The following is a 26,450-nucleotide window of genomic DNA, read 5'->3' as shown; positions in this document are numbered from 1 at the left end:
TTTTCCTCTTTTAAATTTATTTTCAAGTAAAATTTACACTCACAAAAAAAAAGAAAAGAAAGATAAAGATGTTTACAATGAAATTAAAGTTTAGAGAGTTTGAAAATTTTGGAAGAACCATGTGCCGCCCTCCTACACAATTGATGTTTATATTATTTAATAATTATATTTTAGGTTAAATTCGTATATTTTACTTGTAATAAACATTTTCTTTACCATATTATTCAGTCGTTGTTGAGATGTTTATGTAAAATATTGATTGATATTAAAACTATTATGAGAAATCATGTGATTGAAACGAATCTTTATAGTTCAGTATATTAATGTTTTTACGAATCCCTTAGTTTCATGATGTTCAATTTTTCATTTGCGTCATAAATTTGTGTCACCGTGATCTCATATCTTAAGTATGATTATATAAAATATTACGAAAATTTAATGATTTGATTTGTCTCTTACCATGCATGCGCATATATATATATATATATATATATATATATATATATATATATATATTTATTTATTTATTTATACTTCAATATATTAAATGCTTTTCTATTTGATCGTGACCTTACATGAAAAAATTATATGAAATTTTGAAAAAAGAATTATTGTTTCTCTTGTTTCGTGATTCTTTAGCAAAGTTACGGATTTGGAATTTATTTAAAAATGCGTGTTAAGTTGTGGTGCATGGAAGACAAAATTATTTGTAGTCTAATGTTATAATGAAAAGGAAAACAATTTTTTGTTGATGTACTTCAATGCTTCTAATTTGTTAAGAATTAACGTTATATTTATTGACTCGTGTAAAAGACAATATCCTTCTAGTTAAAGAATAGTATTATTTGGGAATAATATTATTGTAATGATGAAATATAACAGGAAAAAAACATTTGGAAAAATTCAATATTGTAATCACATAACTGAGTTATAAATGCCAACGTATAAACACGCGTCTTAACAATTTAATTTATCACTTTATAAAAGACTAGCTTTTTCCCTTCAAAAAAGAACTTGTCGTTATTCTAATTTTGCTGTAAATGTTGAAAATTATTTATTATTTATTTCACGGCCTAGTGAATGTTAAAGTTTATTGATTATCTTTTTCCATGGCCTCGTTAAAAGTAGGATTTTGTTTCAAATGATTTAATTATTGTTGTTCGATCTTGAAAAGGTAAGTATTCTCGTATTATGTCATGGATATTGGAAAACTTGATCAGAGTTTTACGGTCAAATTATTGAGATAATATTTTTACTTTTAGTTTACTTTTTTACAATTTTTGTTATGATTTACATTTATAGGGAGATTTTATATCATAAACAATTACAAACATTTTAGTCCTTTAATTATGTATAATCGTTTAATCATGAATGGTACGAAATGCAGTATACGAAAATGGGGGAATCTTGCAATATTAAAAAGATGAAAGTTGTAGCTGCAATTTGAAAAAGTACCCTCGGCGACGATAACGCGTATATAAGCACGTATTTGGACAAAGATTAGCCCAAAATCTAGCGTATGTAGCTGTCAGTATAGAGTACACGCGACCCAGCAAGTAGCACATAAATAATTACCATGTAACATTTTTGCTGTAGATGAGAGTTTTTGAAAATAATAATAGTTTTTTTGATATTTTTCGGAGGCAAGCAATTAGAGTGGGTCCCAGAGAGGGAAAATTTCTTCTTGTGTTTTCTTATTCTTTTTGGTATTTTTTTCTTCTTCGTTCTTTCTTCTTCTCCTCGGCTTCACACAGTTCTCTCATTGCTTATTTTTCTTCCATTCAACAATTCTTCCATTCTTCATATCTCTCCTTTCTCTTGCTTTCCCTCTTCTCTTTCCTAAAAAAAGATTGCGACTTTGCCTATGTGGTTCGGTTTCTTTGACTCGTTCACACCAAATTCTTTGCTTATCTCTCAAAACAGTGCATTTTGTGTGGGTTTAGGAGCTGGGATTCATTTGGGGGTCACATCCTTGTATTCGTTTTTGGGTTTGCTTTGACGGTAAGGTGTGCATTTCTTCATATTTTTAATTTATTATTTTTGTTTTAAAAATCAAATTTCGTACACTTATTTTAAGGCTTGATGGGAGTTGAAAATGGCAGTTTTCTTGATGAATCTTGGTCTAACACGGAAGATTTGATTGGAAACAGAAGATTTGATTGAGTGTTTTTTCTGATTCTGGTGGATCAGTCGTATGTGAATTTCCTTTTGTCTAGTAATGTTATTTCTAGATTGAGCTTTGATTCATTTGTTCATTACTGTTCGCATTGCTTGCCATTTTAAAAGTTCCAATTCAAGATTTTGGGCTCTCAACTCTTTGTCAGTGCATTGTTTGCAAATAAATCTGCAATTGTAGTTCTTCGTTGATTTCTGTGGGACTAATGAATCTGAGCCATTTCAGTTGTTTCTACTAAATCTTTTGATCTTGTATGGAATGGGCTATTGTTTATAAATTAATATCGCAAACATATCACCTTAATTGCTATTTTTTTGGTGCACTGTCATACTATATATATTTTATTTTTTCGCTCTCCCGATGGAAACCATGCTTTCTTTCCCTTAAGCTTTGTTTGATTCAACTTACTGCAAAACTGTTCTGTATTTCCTTTGTTTATTGCATCAATCCATACAACAAAAAAAAGGCCGATTTCTTATCTTAGGTGCACTTCTTAAAATGTTTGATAAATTTCCTGTTGTCCATCAATTTCAACATGTTCATATTTTACGAGGGGGCTTTCCACCTCTTTCTCTCTGAAAATCTTTTCCATAAAACCAATTAATTAAGCCCAGACAATGCTTTCTGTGATCCTTTTATACTCTATGATAACAGTTAGGTTCTTTAAACAATTGTTTTTGATTCTAGGATTATACAAGAACGAATATCTGTTTGATATTGAGTGCTATTGAGAATTTAGCTTTTATTTGTTTAGGTAGATATGCCTTTTCCTCTTTCTTTTCCATCTTTAAATTACAAATTACATGTTACAGTTTTAATTTATGTACACGTTTTAATTTGTATATGTTGTGTTTCTATTATTTTTGTGAAAAGGGACAGTGAACTGAAATTGAATTTTATGCATACAGCTTTTCTATGGAGAATTTATTTTATTCTAGTTGGGCTTTATATAGGAGTAGGATTATGAATTAGTTCAACAAAGAGAAAAAAAAAACGTCAAATCTCATTCAGTACTTATACTTTTTGTTGTACCAGAATTAGTGTTGGATCGGATGTGTATTATGTGCCATTATTGTGGTGCGGGCTTGTCAGAATCAAATTTTGACAATAAAAAAGAGGGTAATGAGAGTAGTCTAAAGTGCAATGCCAAAGTTTCCATTAGGCCTTGCAAATCCTGTGGAGAGAAGCTAGAGCGAGCAAATGCGAAGTGGCGTAGTAATAGTCCATACGTGACACCATATGTCAGTCCAACTACGTCATTGCAAAGTACTGATAGCTGTGTCTCCACCTGCAGTAAATTACCATCCCTATATTTTCATCTATAATGCTGATGATGTTTTTCTTTTATTGCAAGATGGTTTTATATAACCAATTTTTGCTTGAATATCTGATATTTCAGGTGACTTTTCAGTTGATGTGAACTCATGTGACAGGTACGTAGCTACGTCCAAACAGTTGTGAATAAAATGTTTAACTTAGCTGTGCTCAAGTACTTGCTTTGTTTCTTGTGCTAGGAATAGTCAAGAAGAAAGTACAGTTGAACGTGGTGTGGAAGATCTCGGTTATCGGGTGAATGGTTCACAAAAAGTGATGGAAAGCCATTCCGAAGAAAGCAATAACAACAATGAGGGTTACACAGTGAGAGATGTGGAAATTGCACAAGGGCATAACTTTCAAGAAGAAAAAGCTTATCATTCTGAAGACCCTATTGAATCCTCTGTCGAGGAAACTGAATATTCTCTTCCTGATGATCTGGAAGTCCAAACTTGGGAACCTCCTGAGCCAGAGAACCCACAGGATGACATGGACAATAGTGTGACCTGTAATGACGATGATGAAGACCACAGCATGGGGATTGCAAACTTGGGTGAGCCAATTTCTATCAATAGTTCGGAGGATGAATTAAGTGGGATCTACAGGTTCAAAGAGGAAAAACTAAGAGCAATGGAAGAAATGATGAATGGGAAATTCAAGGCACTTGTTGGTCAGCTGCTTAAATCTGTAGGGGTTTCCTCTTCGGATGAAGGTGATAAGAGTTGGGTGGACATAGTTACGTCTTTATCATGGGAAGCTGCTTCTTTTCTGAAGCCTGATGCAGTAGGAGGTAGTACAATGAATCCTGATGGATATGTTAAAGTGAAGTGCATTGCTGCTGGTTCTCGTGGCCAAAGGTAAATGTAGTTTGTTCATTAAGAATTTGCTTTCTGACATTTCTATTTATTGTTTTTACTTCAGAGAATTTATGTTAGAAGTGTTTATGTGGCTGTTTGAGAGAGTTTATGAAAATAGCTTATGACTTACCCAGAAGATGGTTTTGGCTGATCTTAATAAGCTCCGAAGGGCTTATAAGACCAACCTCCAAATTCGACCTGGGCCAAAAATATGAAATGAACACTGTTTTTTTTCTTAAAATTGAATAAATTTTTTTTATTCATTTCTTCACCCAAATTAATATAAATAATAATTCCTGCATGAATCTAAAATGTATATTTGTTGCTAATATTTTTCTTTTTCACTGAAAATATATTTGAATTAAAACACATTTATATTTTTATCTGTGGTCAGTGATTTCTTTTACATGTTGTAAGTTTATGTTTCCTTCTAAAATGGTATGCAGTGGTGAATTTTTTATTATAGTATACTATTTTATATACATTTATTTATTTATACCCATGATGGTGATTTTAAAATTTATGTCATGATATATATTTATAAAATTTAATTTAATTTCACTTAATCTATATCTTAATCGAGTTTTTTTTATTATTAAATATTTGATATTTAAAATTCTTGATACGTGTCTCTTAATTTTTTTAACTTATGAAATGTTTTTAAAATTTAAAAATTGGTAAATTTATATTTATCTTTTGATTCCCACATATAGTGCAATGCAAAAGAAGGAAATAGGAGAAAAACACGATAAGTGAGAAATACAGAAAAGAAGACGTGAAAAAGAGAACTTAATGATGAACGTGAAAGAGGGTCACATGACTGTTTTTACTTTTGGATCGTAGATTTAGGCCTAATGGTTACTATTAAACCCTTTCATCTCTTGTAATGAACTAGTATATAAAAATTAACTTGCCATTTTGATTCATAATAGCAAATTCTAAAGAAATATTTTGTGCTGCAGTCAACTAATAAGAGGTTTGGTCTTCAAAAAACATGCTGCTCACAAGCATATGCCAACTAAGTATAAAAATCCTAGATTATTACTGATTAGCGGCGTGCTTGGTCATTCTATTGATGGGCTGTCCTCATTTGACTCCATGGACCAGGTAATCTTAAATTAGATTACATTCTGTTATTCACTTCCATTCACTAGCTGATTATTTCTTTGCTTACAGGAGAAGGATGATCTGAAATCTAAAATGGATCGTATTGAAATGTGCCATCCAAATGTTATATTAGTGGAGAAAACTGTCTCTCGTGATATACAAGAGTCAATTTTGGCAAAGGGAATGACACTTGTGCTTGATATGAAGCTTCACCGTCTGGAAAGAGTTGCGCGTTGCACTGGTTCACCAATTTTATCATGTGATAATTTGAACGGTCAAAAGCTAAGACACTGTGATTTTATTTATTTTGAGAAGTTTGTAGAGGAACATGACGGGGTTGGTGAAGGAGGAAAGAAGCCCGTCAAGACTTTGATGTTCATTGACGGCTGTCCTACACGTTTGGGCTGCACGGTATGCCATTATCTGTTACTTGGAATCTCTGTTTTCTTATTTATTCCAGTTCTTAATCTTCCAAACTAAACTCCTTTTCTTTGGTGACGTTGCAAGTTTTTTTTGTGTTTACTTAAGTGCATTTATTTGAAAGTAACATGCTTGTATAGTTGAACATTTTGTCTCTTTAGCATACCATGATAATGAAGCCTCAATTTGGATGGATACCATACTACCCTTACAGCTGTATATGGCAATATATTGAACAATGAAGTAGCACTTTTTACGTAATTGATACTGATTTTTCACTTTGAAAGTATGAGATACAAACGTGACGTAGAACCATTGATGTATTTTGGCCTAAAGGGTCAAGTCTCACAATGAGTATTTCTACTTATATTCCTGGCCAATGCTGAACATCGTAACAAACCTTTCACACCTACGACTAGTTAGATTTAAAATAAAACCACTCCGGTACCTTCACATAATAAATTTGATTGCTTCGATAGATTAGTAAAATGCCTGAAGAGTATTGGCTGAGTGACTTTGGATGCAGGAAATTTCGAAAAATGTCTGTTTCATTATTATCAACATATTAGTAAGTTAAAAGCTGGTTATAATCTTTTATTTCTAAGATGCTCCTACAGGGTATTTATTGTCTAATCCGTGCTTAATTTAGGTGTATCTCAACTATTATTAACCTCTATTCTACCATCATCTGTCATTATGAACTTGAAGTTATAGTTTGTGGCCTTTCTTCCCGTCTAGAGTTTTGGATGTTGTTAACTGCTGCTTTGCCTGCAATTGCAGATTTTACTGAAAGGAACTCACAGTGATGAACTGAAGAGGATTAAATGTGTCTTGCGCTGTGCAGTTGTCATGGCATATCATTTAATTCTCGAAACTTCATTTCTTGTTGATCAGAAAGCTATGTTCTCTACCATTCCATCTTTGCGTGTCACAGATATCTTGCCAACCAATAAAGATTCCTGTGATTCAACTTCGACAAATTCAAGCATTCCATCTCTTGAGTATTCTGGTGAAAATGGAGTAGTTAGTACTGATATTGTTATATCAAATGGACTTCAAGAAAAAAACACAAATGGAAACAACTTAGGATCAGAGGAGTTTTCTCCATTCTCTTGTGAACCATATAATCCAGCTGTCTTTTCTGGGTTCTCAGCTATTTCATCTTCTCTTAAGAAAGTTATGGGGGATAGTTTTCCCTTTGCTTCTTCTGCTCCTTATCAATCTTTATCAGCTTACTTTGGCTTCAATGGAAGGAAGCCTGATGGTCAGGTTGATGAGTCAATTTCTGTTTTAAACTCTCCAGAGGCTGATGGAATTACCATGATCGAAGGAAAAAATCATTCTAATGAAGTGAAGTCACTTAATGATGGGCAATCCCTGTCTTCACCCGTGTACTTAGATTCCAGTGGGAATATAAGTAAAGATGGCCATAATGATAGAAAAGAACTCCAAAGCAAAGATGATATCAATTCAGTATTGGATTCTCAGAGTATTTTGGTCTTGATGTCTAGCCGGAATGCCTTAAGAGGGACAGTATGCAAGCAAAGTCATTTTTCCCATATTATGTTCTACAACAATTTTGATATTCCACTTGGAAAGTTTCTTGAGGACAACTTGCTCAATCAGGTTTTCGTTGCTTTTTCTCTCCTCTACTTTATTTAGTTGACTATTGGTAATCATATGATACAGAGCGTGATTCTGAATCATTTGATAAAGGTATAGTTGCATTACAGCTAGCTAAATAGTATGTTGGGACTGAAGTTTCAAAATGCAATATCATTCTTGTGTGTATTTTCTCTGTAAAACAAGGTTGGACTAGGTTTTTGTTCTAATGGATTGTTGTTGTTTTATATACAGACAAGACTTTGTGATGCCTGTCAAGAATTGCCAGATGCTCACTTTTATTATTATGCTCATCACAATAAACAGCTTACAATACAAGTTAAACGGTTGCCCCTGGAAAAACGTTTGCCTGGGGAGGCAGAAGGGAAAATTTGGATGTGGAGCCGTTGTCGAAAATGCAATTCTGGTTCTACAAAGAGAGTGTTGATATCTACCACTGCCCGTAGTCTATCATTTGGAAAATTTTTGGAACTTGGCCTTTCTCGCTATTCTTCTAGCAGAAAATTGAGTTGTGGCCATTCTCTTGATAGGGATTTTCTCTATTTCTTCGGGTAAAATTATCTATATATTCCTTTTCATAGTAGGTTTTGTACTTGTCTTGTTTATCTTTACCATTTTCAATATTTGTTTTAGAGAAACACATGTATTGTTTGATATGTCACCTTGACTTCTACGGTCTGATGATTATGAATTAGGTTATTACGTAAAATTTAGTTTATTTCCTTTTGTGCTGATACAAATTTGAAGTGCCACCCAAGTACTTTTAAGATTTAGGAATGTTCTTTACTTACGGTGCTTATTTTTGTGTTGTGCTTAGTGTAGACTGCATAATTTGTGACTTGATAAACTAAAGGAAGGTTTTACTGACGCTGCGTTTCGTTCTGTCTTTCCTTATCATGCAGATTAGGTCACATGGTTGCTATGTTCAGATATGCTTCTGTCACCACATACACTGTGTCTATGCCTCCTCAGAAACTGGAGTTCAATGGTGCAATTAGACAAGAGTGGCTTTTGAAAGAGACTAAGAATGTATGTTTCCTATTATGCTATTTTCATATATATATATATATATATATATATATTTCGTATGTAGTGGATGAATTATAATATACATAAGTTGAGAATAGTTTTATTCTCAATTCTCATACATTGCCTGCATTTGAATTATCGTTTTTTTTGCTGTTTTAAGGTGTATATGAAAGGCATATCATTATTCAGAGAAGTTGCAAAGTGTTTGAAGACAATTCAATTTGATGGCCTTGGAGGATCAATTAGAGATTTCTCCGAGGTTGAGAAGATGTTAAAGCAAGAGCAAGAAGAGTTTGAGGTTAGCTTTCTGTTTGGAAGTGATTGAGACAGTTCTTTTTACATGGAACCAACTCAAGTCCTAATTTGAATATGTTTATACGAGTTGCCAACCCCAAATCTCTCTTTTCTAGCTAGAACCTGAACTTTGGATTTATATTTGTTTAATTTGATATGCTAGAATGCATTAACAATAGTGATAGTAATACACCAAATGGAAGTTTTAGTCTGTGGTGGAATTAGTACAATAAAAGTCTGAAGTTTGATATTGCTGTTACTATAGCTCTAATCAAAGTTTCATTGCCAATGCAAGATTTAGTTTTTTGTTTGATGTGGAAAGGTTTAATTTGTTGCTAGTGATACATTAGTTTTGGATTTTCATTTCAAGTTTTCCCTCGGATGGAAGTCTTACATATTGTGATTACTATGACGAGTATTAATTTCCTCTGACTTCTTGTGTTCTGATAACAGGAAAATGTCAAGACTGCCATTGCTAAAAAGGGGGATCCAGACCAGGCTTCTTTCAAACTTCTCAATTTGAACCGGTTAATGTGGGATCTTTTGATTCAATCCTATGTGTGGGTTCAACGGTTATACCCACTACGCTCAGCTGATAGTTTAAGACTTGAATCTGATGATGTCTCTGAGAAAGTTATGCAAGATGGGGATATAGAAATTATGTTTGACACATCTGTTCCAGCACATGAACTATCAATAAAGGAAATTCCAATTGAAGGACCTCTCCTCGAGTGTAATGAACAAGATGATCCATCCAACACAAAGGATGTGAAAGTACCTGTTGTTGATGATTTGATATCAAGGAGATCTTCTGACCAAAAGTTGAAATTGAGTCTGGATGTTTCCACTCGGTTACCCGATCATCTTGAAGTACGCAAGAATTCTCCAGTTTCTACAGATATTCCAGCTAATCATCCAGTTGCAGATTTAAAGCTATTAAATAAAAGTGCTTCCAATTCACCAGTTTCCAACTTGCTGGATTCAAATGATTGGTTCTGGAAGCCATTTACTGACATTCGGCAGATAGGCATAAGGGAATTCCAGAAAAGATTATTGCCAAAGTTTGAATCTGTAAGCAGCTCCATTGCTGAATATATACCCACAGCCAATCAATTAATCACCGAGGAAGGTACACGGTTGCATATCCCTCTCAAGACGGACAATCATGTTGTGTCTGACTTCGAGGGTGAACCCTCAAGTATTATTGCATGTGCACTGGCCTTATTGAAAGATACATATGATGTATCAGAAGTTGATGATGAGGACGATAGAAATGAAGTTGGTATAACTTCAAATTCAACAGAAAGTTTGCATAGCTTGACCAATGGTACCTTAACTTCTTTTCAATCATTTTCAAGGAGTTCTTCAGATTCTGAGTCTGTACATTCTGCAGCAAGCAGTTCAGAAGAGTCACGAACCTCTCGTGCTACAGAAAACCATAGCATAGAGATTGCTATGGGTGGTGCGAAATCACTTGGCAGGGAAAAATATTCAGTGATATGTCATTATTTCAAGCAGTTTCGTGAACTTAGAAACTGGTGTTGCCCATCCGAGCTTGATTTTATTGCTTCATTAAGCCGCTGTAGGAATTGGGATGCCAAAGGTGGAAAAAGCAAATCCTATTTTGCAAAAACACTTGATGACAGATTCATCATAAAGGAAATAAAGAGGACAGAACTTGATTCATTTTTGGGGTTTTCTTCTTTGTATTTCAAACACATGAGAGAGTCATTTGAGTCTGGAAGTCAAACTTGTCTGGCAAAAGTCTTGGGGATCTATCAGGTTGGTGAGCTGTTTGCGCATCTTTTTCTTTTCCATTGGCTAACTTTTTCACCAATTTGTTAAATTTCAGTCTCTGTTTACGTTTTTTTTTTCACTTTTAGTTCCTAAATGTAACAAAGTATTGTAGTCCCTCAACAGGGATCTTGGTTTTCCTAGTTCTTTTGGTATTAAAACTGAAATAAAAGCAAATAGATAGGGGAACTAAAGCAAAAGAAAATCATATATTTTCCGAAACCAAAAGTATAATTAAAATAGTGTTTCGTTTTCTAGCTTCATGGAATTTTAAGCATTTCAATCTGAATGCAGGTTACTAAAAGACATGTCAAAAGTGGAAAAGAGGTTAAATATGACCTCATGGTGATGGAAAATCTTACCTATAATCGAAATATTACTCGCCAATATGATCTTAAAGGTGCTCTTTTTGCCCGGTACAATTCCGCTGCTGATGGTGATGGAGATGTTCTTTTGGATCAGAACTTTGTGAATGACATGAACTCTTCCCCATTATATGTCAGTCATAAAGCAAAGCGTGTTCTTCAACGCGCTGTTTGGAATGACACATCTTTTCTGAATGTAAGTCTGCATTGGAAGCATTTTGCCTAGAAGCTTAACTTTTCTGATTGAATTGTAGTATTTCTCTGAACTAATTTCTTGGGTTAATACATGGAGTATATGTTAGGATTTCAAGTGAGTTTGGTCCCACATTTAGTAGGAATGAGCAACATATAAGAAATAAGACCCACATATCCATTGTGTTAAGTTTTAAGATAGAAATACTCTCTTGATTTTCTTATATGAAATGTTCATAATTTATTGGTGTTGAATCTTCTCGACATTTTCCTTAATGAAAACCCAATAGTATATTTGGTAGCACAATTTATTTGAATATGATCAATATTTTCAAATGATGGGAACTCTTATAATTCCTCCCTAGTTCTCCCTACTAAACACCCCTGCAATCCATCGTGGTATTTGTTCCTAAATTCTTTATAAAAAGCATATATATCATGCCATTACGTTACCCCTGTGTTTATATTATTCTTGAATTCGTTTTTGTTTTGGAGTTCTTTTCCTGATTATCTGACATTGTTCATTTCATTGTTTGCTGAATATGCAGTCAATCAATGTGATGGATTACTCCTTGCTTGTTGGAGTAGATTCTCAGAAGCGCGAGCTAGTCTGTGGGATCATTGATTATCTCAGGCAATATACATGGGACAAGCATCTTGAGACATGGATGAAGTCATCACTTGTTGTGCCAAGAAATGTGTTGCCAACTGTAATCTCTCCAAAAGAATACAAAAAGAGGTTCAGAAAGTTTATGTCTACATATTTTTTTAGTATTCCAGATCACTGGTGTTCTCAGAAATCCTCCAATCCTTGCAAACTTTGTTGCTCGGGGGAAGAAGATGATGATCATGCTTCCCCAGAAAAGCCCTAGTACAAGAGTGACAAGTGCTTTCTCTGTCCAAATCTTTGATTTCTCTCCAAAAAATATATACAAATTTGAGAATTTATGCAAGTAGTTAGCACTGTATATAGACAATCAAATATTGATTGTAAGCCTAGCCCTGCTATTCTGCATTTTTTAGCGAATTTCTAGGGATGCTGTCATTTACATGTCCATCCTCTCCCTGTAAGAGAAGAGTAAATTTTTGTAAAGCCTACGGTAACTGTAAAGGTTTATTTAATCAATGAAGAGTACAGTTGCTAATCTTGGTTTTTGCTTCTTTACATGTTACAGTAAAAGCACACTCTTTACATTTTGTTATTACTATTTGTATGAACAGTCCTATTACAGGGAAGAAAAGCTGCAAGTTAGGATTTGACAAGAAATAGAAAATAGAATAAATTGATAGGAAATTGTATGAAATCCTTTTGGCTGATTAAACAATAGTTTTATCTTTTAAACTTTTTCCCCTTATGAAGTTTAATATTTAAGGAAACCACTCTTTGAATTTTTTTTAGTTCTAAGATTCATCTCATCGAGTTAATGAATGACTTTGGATTTGTTGAGTGACATGTGACAAATTTTGAATCTAAGGAAATTAACTAATATTTTGAAAAGGTTTTAAATGAGAAATTTAGAATAAGTTTAAATACAAAAGTAGTGATGGATAATGAATTCCAAAGATACACAGACTCCTAAATGATATGTCAAATTAAAAAGAAAAAAAACTTTGTTCGTTCTTGTAACCTTTCTATAAAGTTTATGTGAATAATACTTTCCTTCTTTATGAAGAGTTTTGTTAAAAAGACGTTTTTCGGTCGGATTTTTTCATTTAAGCAGTTTATTATCTGCTCTGGTTTATTTTTTTCGGCTAGGCGTCAGGCTATAATTTGATGTACCTTTTTTTCTTTGGCGAAAATTATATTTTAACTTTATCATCAAAGTTAGTTTAATAATTTGCTCCAAAATATTTAACAATAATATATATATATATATATATATATATATATATATATATATATATATATATATATATATATATATTTCAGCGGAATAAGTTTACTTTGGGGATCTTTTAAATCCCAGGCACGTTCTCATTTCCATTTTATTAGGTTGAAAGGACTAACAATGACAAGTAGTAGGTGCCGAAGTTGGAGGTTTATAGAGAGGAATGAATGAAGAAACTTACAGTGTTCTGGGTTGGTGGGTTTATATAGTGGAGCACCTGCACCTTTATATATGTTATGTTTTTTTCAAGGTTGCATATGCTTACAGTGCCACAGTGCTTTCATTAATCTATAGAAAAAGTGATAAAGAGAAAAACGAAAGACACTGTTTTCATATATAAAGTGGATGTGTCTTATTTCTACTACACTGTGGCATATACTAAGGTTTTGATTGGACTTGCATGATCAGTGCACTATCACCAAAATTTCAGGTTATGCATCTCTGTATCTATGCATAGGACAGTAAAAAAAAAAAAAGCTTTGACCTCTGGTTTTGGCCTGCGCTAGTGCCATTCATAATCATACACTTCACACTCAACCTCTTATTAGGCACTTCGTAGGTTCAATCCTTAGCTTAACATATCAGAACTCAAGGTACCTCATAATTTGTTGCTAATAACTTATCAACTCTTGTCGTCGTGATTTCCACTTTACTTGCAGTAATATTTTGAACAGAAAAAACTTGCGGTAAATCCTTACAAGTACGTTAGGTTAGTGAATTTAAAAGAGTTTAACCACTGTGACAAATTTAGCCTCAATTTCCAATCCTTTACTTGTTTTCATGATTTCATTTAGTTTCAAATCTTCCTTTGTGTCATGTTCATGTTCAGCAATTCTCTTGCAATTGCTTTGTCTTGATGGGCCTTAATTAAATAAATATTCTTTTTTCCTTTATTCCAGGTGTTGCTGATTGTGAATTTCACAAAGCAGGATAGTTACAGGATTATGAAGTTGAAGAAAAAATGCAATGGAATGGAAGAAAATGGCACAAGAAACTACCAACTCACTGGTTCATCCTTTTTAATGAACTGTTGCTTTTCAATAGTTAAACACAAGAAACTAAATTGGCATGTATTATTTATATCAGATATTGCTGTAATGTGTTTTTTTATGGGATTTATGTGGAGATTTATATGATTTTATTTTTTTCAATGTTAAGAATTTATATAATATATTATGTTTAATCTTTAATATTATTAAATTATAATATTTTTATATTTTTATTATTTTATTGAACTTTTTATATATATATATATATATATATATATATATATATATTTAGATGAAATAGTTATTTTATTTTTAAAATATAGATTTAAAATTAAAATTACATCTATAAAATAGATAATTTTAGAAATGAATTTGAATTTACAAATCGATCCAAATATTTTTATAGATTTTAAAAAAATCTAAACTAGTTTTACAGAAAATATAGATATAGATCTAATATTTAATTTAAATATTTAGATCTAAAATAAATCTTTAAAATTTAATCCATGTTCATCTCTAGATAAATCTTATATTATTTGGTGTTCCATGATAACTTAAAATTATTACGTTAATAATTAAACATTTTAACTTAAACGTTTTGAAATTCAATTACATATTATTATACACGATAAATTTATTAACTTATATAATGAGTATTTTAAAAGAGATTATAGGAAAGAAATTTTTTATATTGATTGGCATGAAAAAGAAAAATACAATGCATAACAATGAAACTCAAAATTAGAATTCACAAAAATATTTTATTAAGTTTTTTCAATAATTGAACAGAATTTCACACAGTAACAATTTATACCTTGTGTCACATAATTGATCAAACAGCATTATCCCAATCCAAACTATATTCTATAGGCAGTTAGTTATAACCACAGTAATGCAAAGGTATAATAAACATTGCCCAAGTTGAAAGCAAATTGGCACCAAAAGTTATTGCTGTAGAAGGAAAAGTGTATTCCTACAAGAATTTTCATTCCAAAGGAAGGAACCTACAAAGAAACATGGAATTACTTCCTTTACTTAAGTATTGAAAATATCCTCATCATTTTGGGACAGTCACAAACTTCCTCTCCTTTTCCTCATATCCTAGTGAGCCTCATTCTTTGGAATTCTGAATAGCTTCCTTTTGGAGATGAACAACTCAACCAGCCATAACATGGTTATTCACTGTGATCAAAATGAGGATGATTATGATGAACTTGGTGATTGTGACATGGATGAATCCTTACTTCAGTTTTTTTGCACCTATACTAGCAGGCTAACATGGGTTGATCTTTTCCATGCACCAACACCCACCCTATCCTCACTATTTAATTAAAGTCTATTAAGGGATGGGTGTTTTTTGTTACAACAAAACTTCAATGAAAAAACTTTTAAAAGAGAAATCAGCGACTCAAATAATAAACAATAACATTTCATTGAAAAACTTATCAGTCTACAATACAAAGAGAACCATGGAAACATATCAATTCAGGTGCTGTGAGATTCCAATGCTTAGTTCCACACTACTCACCGTCAACTGCAACTAACTTCTACACCATATATTATATATAAGTATTCACTATCTAAAGATTTAACAAACTCCTCTCACCAAAAGAAAAGAAATTGATCCAAAACCGAACCAGATATTAACCTATATCTCGTCCCTTTAAAAGAAGAAAAACAGAAAGAACTAAAATTCAAGTACAATGACAACGTCGTGGAACTGAAACACCAGGTGGCTTTCTTCTCTCTCGAATTATGGTTTCTTTTATCATTGGAAATTTTTGGTGAACTTTCTTCCATATGTGATTCACTGCACCATCCAAAGGCACTGGTCCAATACCACCCGGATGACCATTATCATAGACAAAAACGGGCTGTACCCGAGCCATATTTTGGCGGAACGTAGCTTTCTGCTCTTTTGAAAAGCTTTTAAGATGATTGACTAGCCAGTTTGGTTTCAGGGCATCACTAATTGCCACAAAAACAGAAAATTCCGAATAATCCACCATACCTTCAAATGGCAGCTCAATGTTGTCACTGACAATTACAGGTATACAAAGACTTTGTATTGCATCAAAAAGTCGGCATGAAGTCGGTGTATCTCCAGCTGGATGCAGACAAAATTCTGATGTTCTCATCCCTTTTATTGATTGATCTCGCCCAGTTGCATTAGGGAAACCTTCTTCCATTATGACCCCAGGCTCATTAATCATTAGATCCCATAACTTCTCTCTAATCATACCACCCTGAAAATTGAAACAATTGTCAATGACTGAGATAAACATGGAACAGGTATGGTTTTGGGTTTTCACAATTCGAAGGACCAGAATGACCATATGTATGTTGGATGAGTATAATGAATTGTTGGCTTCTATTTACAATTAAATAAGGCGTGGAATCAAATTTTCAATGCTTTGTTGAGCCGGAATGAATTAGCTTAAGTTTTATATTTGATCATGAGAAAAAATCCTCCAAGGATGTTAAATATTTATCACCAACATTATACTATAGGCAACCTATGACAATGAAGTGTTATAAACTAGCCCCCGAGCGGCCAAATAAAGACATGAAGAATAAAATTTGTTTACACAACTAGATATATCAGTTAAGTAAATTATATAGGTCAAATCAATCCTTAACCTTAATACCTCTTAATACAGCGGCAAAAATCTAAAGTAAATTATCTTTGCAGTGCCAAAAGGTAGGCTTGATGCATGAGGTAGGAAACATTGGACCTATTTTGTGAACGGTTCTCAAAGGGTAAATTATACATTTAGAACAAGGAAAACAGTGCTCGACTTCCCACTAACCGATTGTTCAGTAAATAAAAAAATGCCATTTAATAGTCATGAATTATATTTGCCCAGATGACAGATTGATTTAAACTTCTAGTCAATGTAGGAAGCTAAACGATGAAAGGGAAAAACCATAATTCTCGTATTGCAATTATAAATTATAAGCAAGCATTATATTAAAATCTTTTAAGTGATTATCTATATCTATCTAGCAACATATTTGTGAAAAAAGCAGGAAGAGAGCAACATCACAGTCACAGATATTATCAACTTGACATGCAAGTTGCATAAGAAGTGGCCAAATAATTGAATACTGCCTTCTATCTTGGTATAGGTACACTAAGATGATTAATTCTTATCACAAAGAACGTCCAGAACATGGAAGAGTGTCTTATAATCAGAGACAGAAAGGAGGACATTTTGCCTCAAAAAATATCTGAGCAACAACACTACTCTAAAGAATAGAGGTGGCCAACACAATTTTCTTTTCTGAAAAAAATTGTAGAAACGCAGTCACAGATGGCAGATCTGCTCAAGTTTGTAACTTTCTTCAACCTCACCAAGGAGCAGCAGCTGAGGCATTTTTCATACAATCTTAAGTCAAAAAAGGATAAACCACTTCATTGATAAATTTATCCAAGAAAATATGTATCTGATGTGAAAATCCCACCAAGAACAAGTCCAATTAGACAAAATGAACAACACTCACTAAATCACAAGTCACAAGGTTTAAAAAAAAAAAATCCACAACCCCGATTGCGATCCCAACATCAAGCTACTAGAATTGTTGCTGCATCAGCCATATTTGTTCGCAATTTCCCACAATACCAATGATGGTAAAACAGCAAGCACAACATAAAACTCATGAAATGTACCAAAGTTAACATGGATAGTCCAATACTTACCCGGTGCCTATGTTTAGCTCCTTTGAAATACAGAAGCTGATGACGCTCCTTGTTTTGTGACAAATCCAACCTCGGAAGCAAATGCGTGTAAGGCACAATCACATCTTTAATCACAGAAACTTGAGTATGAGGAAGCACGCCACTCTCACTACAATTAGAACCTCTGGAGTCAAGCTTATACCAACCACCAAAATCCACAACGAGCAAAATAGCAGGGGCAATCTCATCTTTGACATGCCACATGGCCACCGGGTCTGCCAAACAACGCTTCAGTTTTAATACCCTGGGAATCCAAAGACTAGAAATTCATAAGCCGAAACACCCTCACATTCAACAAAAAAAAACGGTTTCCAAAACGCACCGGTTAGCACAAACACGTGATCTCGTCCGCCGGAACGGTTCCAGGCCTCGGTGCTTTTAACGGCGTCCATGACCTCCCTCTGGCGGTTGTAATCCTCGTTCCCGGTCTTCTTCCTGAACGCGCCCTTGTTCGCTCCGAGCTGCATCTCCGCGCTGAGCGTGGCGAAGAACGGAACGAAAACGACGTCGGCGAGACGCGGGTCGAGGACGCGTTTGGCGAAAGAAGTGACTCGCTGTTGAGGAGGGGTGATAAGGTCGCCCATGATCCAGTACTCCGCGCTGTACTGTTTGATGAGAGGGTTGTCCGGGTAAGGCGGGTATTTGGCAATAGGATGGAGGGAGAGGGGATGCTGGTGATCTTCATCGGAGGAGAGGCGGGAGTCGGAGAATGAGGTCCAGTAACGGTGGAGAAGGTCGTAGTTGAGGGATCGGGGGAGGTCGGCGACGTAGACGTTGATGGTGGAAGAAGCGTGAGGGGAGGGAAAGGAGTGGATGGTTGTGGCGGTGGGGAAGAAGAGGAAGATGAAGAGGGAGAAAAGGGAGAGGAGGGTGAAGAGGAGAAAGAGATTGGGAACGGTTAAGGAGGTGCTGCTCTTGTTACTCTTCGCCGCCATAGCCATCGCTTTCTCACTGTTCTCTCCCTCAGGCTCCCCTGAAAGTACAGAAGGTGACACACGGGAGAAGAAAACAAGAAGATGCTGGATATTTTGGTTAAAAAAAAAAAAACTTATTACTTCATGTAACGTATATTTTAGAATAAATAATATATACTTATATTATCTTTTATTATTTTGTATTTTTTTGTGTCAGTTTTATCTCTCCTCTCTACATTTTATATGTTCTTTTTCTTTATTTCTCTTCCATTAGAATTAATATAGAAGTAAAGTGTCATGTATTATTTAATTATTAAATTTTATTTTATACTAATACTTTAATAATTCAATATTTAAATCATCTGAATTTTATTTATAAATATTATAATGTCAATTTATTAAAGAATTTATTTAACTTTTTTTGTTAAAAATTAAATTATTGTTTCTAAACTAAGAACTTAAAATTTAAAAAAATGGAACTAATTTATTGAAATAAAGAATTTAAAAATAAAATAAAATTTAAATCAAACTAATACAAACTTTAAACATTGTAAATTTCCTAAAACATAATTTTTTTTTTTCAGATATAAGTTTAAAGAAGTTTCAACTGATGAAAAACATGAGAAGGATAAAATGTGCCAGATAAATTAAAGACTTGACATATACAAAAAAAATAGGATTGTAAATGAAGAAGAAACTTAAATTGGGAAAGTAAAGTAAAGTTTTTGGAAATGAAAATGGATACATCTTTAGAAACTTATTCAAACTATATGCTTCCCAGATAATGCTATTAATCACGTAATACTGTAAGATCCTTATGTGGGAAAATAAAGAAACACAAGAGAAGTCTAGAACTATAATTACAGTCTCCCGATGGAATAAAAGTAACTAACAATAAAATCAAAATGTAAATCTTGAGCTAATGGACATTGGTAGTTGTTGCCATCAATATTGCATCACTATATTTCTTTTCTCTTCCACTTGATGACTTATTCCCTTCTGAAGCTGTAATATAACAAAAGCATTATCATTATGACAGTACTAGTGAGTCAATTTGATAAATGAAAGTTTTTACTTACCACTATGCAAAAGGAAGGAATTTATATTGATGAGTCCGATGACATAAAGTCGATCTATCAAACAATAGAGAAACTTGAAGTAAGCGTGCCTCCATTTTCTATTTAAGAAAAGGGCACAACAAACTCCCAAAAAACTCGTGCCAAATCCAGTTTCTATTCCAATATAAAACCATGACCAAAATTCAGATTTATCCTCATCTTCTTTTATTTGCTTTATATCATCTTGGAAGCATATATTTGCAAGTGGAGATCCACAAAGATAAGCATTACCTATATAGCTAAGTGCACTGAAACTTTGAAGTTGTGTTCCAGATGGTATTTTTCCTGTGAAATTGTTGAATGACAGGTTTAAATAACTCAAAAAGGACAGATTTGATAGAGTTTGGGGAATTTCACCCCGAAGTTGGTTTGCTGAAAAATCAAGGGATTCCAACATGTTCATGTTTCCAATCTCATTTGGAATTTTTCCGGTTAATTTATTGCGGGACAAGTTCAAGGAACATAATCCCGTGAGGCTAAACATTTGGGGAGGTAATGTCCCAGACAAATTGTTACCTGACATATCAATTAAGTTCATGAAGTGCAGGTTTTTTCCATATTCTAATGCTTGACCCTTTATAACCAGCTCAAGATTATCTTCAAATGTGTAGAAGCGACCATCACGCGTGGGAAAGAAAAAAGAAAGCTTGTTATGTGAAGTTTTGCCGGAAACTAAGTTTGTGATATTGTGGAGGCAGTTGGGTATATGTCCCGAGATTGTGTTATTTGCAATATCCAAAACAATGAGGGAAGACATATGACATATATGTGGTGGGATATTTCCTGTAAAATGATTGGATCTTAATTGGAGAACTTTTGCAGCATCAGGTATCCAATTTGGTATATTTCCTGAAAAGTTGTTTTCACGAACATTGAAGATTAACAAAGAGTGACAATTTTTGAGTGAAGAAGGAATCTCTCCATAGAGCTTATTTTCATGTAGATGGAATGACGTGAGGTTAGACAACAGGCCCATTGATGCTGGTATCTTGCCTGTTAAATTATTGCTTCCCAAATTAACATGAACCAATGATTTCCAATTTTCCCAACAATTTGTAAGTCCTCCCGACAGAAGATTAAGTGATATGTCCAAGTACACCAGATTACTTTTCCCATTCAACATCTCATCATCACACAAGAGAGAAGACAAGTTTCCTGATAATGAGTTGTTTGACAACCGTACAACGACCACGTTGGATGATAATCGAGGCAACCAACCCTTCAGATCATTTGATGACAAAGATATGAAAGTAGAATTCAACAACACGTTTGACAAGTTTCCATCTATCGAATTATGTTCTAAATTCACTTCTTTCATTCTTGACAGAAAATTCCAAAATTTTCCTTCAGCCTCAAATGATGATTCCCAAATACTTAAATATTCAAGAGACTTTTGTGTGTACAACCACCCAGGAAATTTAGGACCAGAAAATGCAAGAATCAATCGCTCAAGTTGAAAAGGTGGTACCCAGTGGGAATCAAAATCAAAGATTAATGGTGGCGATATGACTAGAGCTAACTCCTTCAATTTTGACAGCCTGACAAAATTTTTCTCAGACACAACTCCTGTCAGTCTATTTGAGCCAACTGACAAGAAGAGTAAGGATGATAGATTTCCCAAACTTGTGGGAATAGATCCAGAAAACATGTTTTTTCTAAGATTAAGATGTTGTAGATGTTCAAATTCTCCTAACCAATGTGGAATTGGTCCATTGAAGTTATTGTCTTCCAACTTCAAGACTTCCAAGTGTTGAAGATTTAACAACGCCTTAGGTAGTTGTCCTTGTAAAGAATTTGACCCGAGGTTAACAAAAGAGATACCACTACTTAAATTGAATAGCCATTTTGGTAACGTTGAATGAAAATCATTTCCGGGAAGAGAAAGAACTTTGAGTGCAGTAAAATTGGCATATTGAAGAGACGGACTCAAGTCTTTAAGATGACAATTACGCATGTGGAGCTCTAAAAGTGATGGAAGCTTGGTCACTGACTGAAGCCATTTGGTTTCCTTGCGAAGATCAATTCCATCGAGGTTCAGATATTCCAAGGAAGAAAAATGAGAAAGCCATTGAAGACTAGTTTTGGCATCAGAGTTAAATGATAAATCAAGATAACGAAGAACCGAAGAGTTTACACATCGATGGGAAGGAGTAGCAGTAGATAGATTATGGGAATTTTGAGCATACACATGAGAACCAAATTGGATAGTTGAGAAGTCGTTATTACTCAAATTCAAGTGATACAGAAATTCAAACTCCACGACAAACAAGGAAAGGTAAATGGAACCTGTGAGGCAGTGTGATTTATCCATCTTATCAGTGTAAGTTGGAAAAGTTGTAGAACAAGGGAGACTGAGTTGAGTGACTCTACTCGTAATATTGTCACACATGACTCCTTTCCATTCACAACAATCTTGTTGAGTGGACCATGAAAACAGCACACCTGCTGGATCTTTGATTCCTTGCTGGAACTTTAAGAGAGCATCCTTGTCTTTCTGGTTGCAACGGATATTGAAGTTGCACGTTCCAGTGTTGAAGATGGTTGTGCATAGCAACCAGGCAAAGATGATTGCATACCGAGAAGGAAATGTATTCATAATTAAAAGAGAAATGAAGAACTAATAAGGATGGATGGTCTGAACTTGATTAACATTCAGAGTTTGTCTTGATAGAATAAAATGAAGGAAGTGCATCCATGAATAAGGAGTTGAAGTTCACATGGCAAAGACATGACCTTTCTCAACAAAAACATTAATGAATTTATGTCCCGCAATGCAAAGATATGTGACCTTTCTCAACAAAAGCATTAATGAAGTCAACCGGCAAGTCTTGCTTGGGAGTACAATGGCTCTACTCCAATCTTCCTGTGTTCACAACTGATCAATAAATATTATGTATCATTTATTTATTCACTTTCTTTCTTCATTTATTTTTCTATTATCATAATTATAATATATTTAAATTATTTTATTTATTTTATTTATTATAATCACATTTCAAAATTTCTATTTCCGATTAATGTATAAATATTAAATTAAATCTATTTTTTAAATTTATATTCACATGACTTTATAAAAAAAATATACTTTTTTAATTAAATAATTTATTATAAATAAATATACAAAATTATAAAACTAAAAAAAAAAACTGTTAGAAATTTGTTCATAAAAGAAATAGATTCCAAGATGTAAAATTAGAAAAGCATGACCAGAATTTAGTCTTAAGAGATTGTACTTGAATAGGTTCTAATTGGTGGAAAAACAACTTCTTTATAGTCTAGTCAAGTTAATAAAGTTCAAAAATAGTCTATATCAGTTAAAAAATAGCATTATGCATTTGGGGTATATGTCATGTTCAAAAGGGGAGATAAACACTCCCATGAATAGTAATTAGCATCATAGATATTTTAATTTGGAATCACGTATTCATGTCTGACATATATCCATATCTGATACTTTAAGATATATTATCGATATTTATCAATGAAATATCTAATTTATAAAGTCGTAATATACTACAAAAAAAATTGAATAATGACAAATTTTAATGATAAAAAATAATTAATCATTATATAATGATCAACTTATAAACTAAAAATTATTGATTACTAAATAGTTCCAAAAAATTATAATTGATCTATAAATTAATAATTAAAATAGTTTTTATTATGAATTAATTTTTAAATTAGTCACTAACATTAACTACTAAGATATTGACCGTCAAAATAATTAGTTCATATATAATTAATCAAAATTATATTGATCAATTTAGGTTTATAATTAATCTGTAGATTGGTTTATAATTGAAAAATTAGTCTCTAACATATTTCTGATTACTAAAATTGATCATTATTTAAAAGTTTTTTTGTAATAATACTTTTATGATGATAATATTTTATAATTTTTATGTTGACAACTTTAGTACATATACTTTTATTTTGGATTCAGACAATAACAATCACATATTTATTATGTTTTTAAGCATTATTATACATTTTTTAATATTCATATATCACGTATCGTATCTTATCATTTTCAAAATAAACGTATTACCATATCGCATAAATAAACGTATCACCATATCGCATATGTGTCGTGTCTGATACTCGTATCGTATTCGTACATCAGCATCACCACAAAATTCAGTAAATAGTACTAGAAAACAAGCATATAAAGAAATCTTTGAAGCTAATTTCTAATGCTGCAGTCTAATGCAACCAGCATTCAGGAATAGTCAAACTATCCAAGAACAGCCCAGCCAAAGGATACATCATGTGCTAGTAAAAGAAGGTAAACTTGACAGCCACAACTTTTAAAGTCTGCAGTTCCATTACCAGCATTCTTAACTAGAGCGTCCAGAAAACTAGTGCCACTAAACAGGTAGAAGTGATGAGTAATAACAAAACTCAGACCTCGTCCTCGTGAAGAAGCATATTTGGAATGCCCTTGTTGACAGGAAAGCGTCGTCCAGTCTCGGGGCAAACAAGAGCCCCTTCCTCAAGGTGGATTTCCAAGAGAGCATGGTGAAACCTGTTCAGAAATTCATCAGAGTCCAGCATGGAAGAGTCGGCCTCCTCAGGTAGTTCAGTGTATCCCATGGCCCGTGATGCATCAATCAAAGCCTTCCAATCAACCTTCTCAAACATCTTTTTCAGAAACTCCCCATTCATTTCCACAGTCTTTTCCACCACTTTCTCAACTTCAATGCGCAATGGGAATCCATTCACCACACCCTTTATGTTCGATGACAGCATGTTATGTGTTAGCAGTCTCATCTTTGCTTACAAGTCAGAATATCAGCAGCAGCACTTGAAACTAAGCCCTACAATTTCAAAAAACAAATAAACACAATCAAACATCATCCCCATTAATTCCACTGAATCAAATTTGTCAGGTTTCAGTTGCTTCTTGACGGGGTTAGAAGTTTGAACAAATCAAATTTATAAGCAATATAAAAATAAATGCAATTAAAAAGAAGGCAAGAATTTTTTACCAAAGTACAAATATCAACTACCAGTGCTAAATTACTAATTTTCTTTAAAATAAATCCTTATGAAAATTTATAGTAAACAATTTATGCGAGTATCATTTAAGTGGCCATTATTATCACATATTAGCAATCAATCAGTCATAACAACCTTATGATAGACATAGCATCATGAAATTTCTTTCACGTAGCCAGTAACAACTCGCAACTTAAACATCTGAGAGGGCAGCTAGAATTAAATTTACTCAAGAAATATCTAAAGATTACCCAGAGAAACTGGGCCACTTACTACATTGAACAGCACCGCTTTCAAAGTAACTTGTACGACAAAGTTTATTATTGTTTTACACCAATCCAATTCCTTGCTTATGCTTGTTCTGTCTTTTATTTCCGTTGCATTTCAAAAGAACCAACCTAATACATCCTGGTTGCTCGGTCCGACCGAATCCGAAGAAAGAATGATAACATGTTCGAAGACTGATCCAATACTGAAGTTTGTTTCAGAAAATGAATAAAGAGTCCATGGACTGACCAAATACATGTGGTATCTTTTTTGAGTTGATTGGAGAGTTTTGAAGATACGACAAAATTATGTTGCCCACGAATTGGGTGCAAGACTTTTAGGAGATTTTGATTTCATTCACAGATTCCATAATCTAGGAGATATTATAGTAAAAGTATAATATTTGAATCGGACTATTCATCGATTGTTCTTTTGTTTATAATCTCCAAACAATAAACTATAACACATCCATAGCATATTCCAGTCCAATTCTAGCTAAATCTTTCTCTCGGTCTACAGATACATTAAAATCCCAACACATGTCTGTAACAATAGCTCCATAATCCACGGCCTTTCAAAATCCACATTGAAAGTATGCACAATCTGATCAAACTTCTCAGTCCAAGCAACTTTTAAGAAGGTATATAACCAGACTCGATGCAGACTTTCATCAAACAGAATTGATGGAGTTCAATTTACAAAATACGCAATTAGTTCAGCACACACTCACCTTTCACGATTTAATTTACAAGACCGCCTTGTACGCGGTAAAATTGGAGAATAGCACAAGTATCAAAGCTAACATGGGACACACTCACCTATCACTATTTTCAAGTTTCAACATCTTTAACCCATTAATTTCGATAGACAAAAAGGAAAGCCACTAATTTAGGTATTTGTATGCCTTCTTTGGGTTGATTAATTTGTACACGAAACATTGAACTATGATACCGGAACCCTACATGAGTAAGAGATTCATGCGAAACGAGAAAGAGAAAGAGAGGTACCTGACGGCTACGCTATGGCGGAGGACGTTGTGAGGAATGTTTGGGTTTGCGATGGCGTTGCGAACTGCAGTCACAATACTGCTGTGTGCGGCGAGGTGGCCTGGGTAGATGGGTGAGGAGGTAATCTAGGTTCTTTAAACAATAATGGACATAGAAATTCTTATTTTTATATAAATACACTTATTATACCTTCTGCCATTCCTTATATCTTCAAGATTTTTTTTTTTAATTTTAAAAAATTATTTTATGATTTAAAATTTGAGATAGTTTGCACTTTTAGAAATAATTAATTTTAATCGCTTGTATACAAATTTATGTATTTATTAAAAGAGAATTAGAGACCGCAGAAAAAAAA

The 26,450-nt window shown here is 33.4% G+C and overlaps 4 protein-coding genes across 9 annotated transcripts; 1 reads left to right on the top strand and 3 right to left on the bottom strand.

The window, feature by feature from the left end:
* Positions 1-1,720: 1,720 nt before the first annotated feature.
* On the top strand, positions 1,721-12,316 carry FAB1D (FORMS APLOID AND BINUCLEATE CELLS 1A). 6 transcript variants are annotated; one of them, XM_028078348.2, is made up of 13 exons: positions 1,721-2,006; positions 3,212-3,469; positions 3,576-3,609; positions 3,691-4,347; positions 5,310-5,454; positions 5,524-5,865; positions 6,655-7,500; positions 7,732-8,048; positions 8,400-8,526; positions 8,687-8,824; positions 9,274-10,602; positions 10,909-11,175; positions 11,720-12,316. In XM_028078348.2, the coding sequence occupies exons 2-13, from the start codon at positions 3,229-3,231 to the stop codon at positions 12,041-12,043; spliced, it is 4,767 nt and encodes a 1,588-aa protein (XP_027934149.2). In that variant the 5' UTR covers positions 1,721-2,006; positions 3,212-3,228; the 3' UTR covers positions 12,044-12,316. The 6 variants fall into 6 exon arrangements, with proteins under 6 accessions (XP_027934149.2, XP_085532210.1, XP_027934151.2 ...); XM_085676084.1 differs by having other exon boundaries at positions 1,726-2,001; positions 3,212-3,442; positions 3,697-4,347; XM_028078350.2 differs by having other exon boundaries at positions 1,726-2,001; positions 3,212-3,442.
* Positions 12,317-15,464: 3,148 nt separating this feature from the next.
* On the bottom strand, positions 15,465-18,828 carry LOC114191858 (Exostosin family protein). Its single transcript, XM_028081297.2, has 3 exons — positions 18,111-18,828; positions 17,750-18,003; positions 15,465-16,295 (listed from the first exon to the last, which is right to left on the bottom strand). Exons 1-3 carry the CDS (start codon positions 18,727-18,729, stop codon positions 15,744-15,746), a joined length of 1,425 nt encoding a protein of 474 aa, XP_027937098.2. The 5' UTR covers positions 18,730-18,828; the 3' UTR covers positions 15,465-15,743.
* A 553-nt stretch (positions 18,829-19,381) lies between these two features.
* On the bottom strand, positions 19,382-22,555 carry LOC146884872 (receptor-like protein EIX2). Its single transcript, XM_085675825.1, has 2 exons — positions 19,782-22,555; positions 19,382-19,707 (listed from the first exon to the last, which is right to left on the bottom strand). The coding sequence occupies exons 1-2, from the start codon at positions 22,414-22,416 to the stop codon at positions 19,622-19,624; spliced, it is 2,721 nt and encodes a 906-aa protein (XP_085531951.1). The 5' UTR covers positions 22,417-22,555; the 3' UTR covers positions 19,382-19,621.
* Positions 22,556-23,989: 1,434 nt separating this feature from the next.
* LOC114190000 (multifunctional methyltransferase subunit TRM112 homolog A-like) lies at positions 23,990-26,235 on the bottom strand. The gene is made up of 2 exons (XM_028078736.2): positions 26,096-26,235; positions 23,990-24,640 (listed from the first exon to the last, which is right to left on the bottom strand). The coding sequence occupies exon 2, from the start codon at positions 24,591-24,593 to the stop codon at positions 24,225-24,227; it is 369 nt and encodes a 122-aa protein (XP_027934537.1). The 5' UTR covers positions 24,594-24,640; positions 26,096-26,235; the 3' UTR covers positions 23,990-24,224.
* Between the last annotated feature and the right edge of the window lie 215 nt (positions 26,236-26,450).

Source organism: Vigna unguiculata, chromosome 7 (genome assembly GCF_037176805.1).
Source record: "Vigna unguiculata cultivar grain cowpea cultivar isolate G323 ecotype 2 chromosome 7, ASM3717680v1, whole genome shotgun sequence".
NCBI classification, from domain to species: domain Eukaryota; kingdom Viridiplantae; phylum Streptophyta; class Magnoliopsida; order Fabales; family Fabaceae; genus Vigna; species Vigna unguiculata.
Note: the sequence above shows the minus strand (reverse complement) of the source record. Positions and strands in the feature narration are given on the sequence as shown.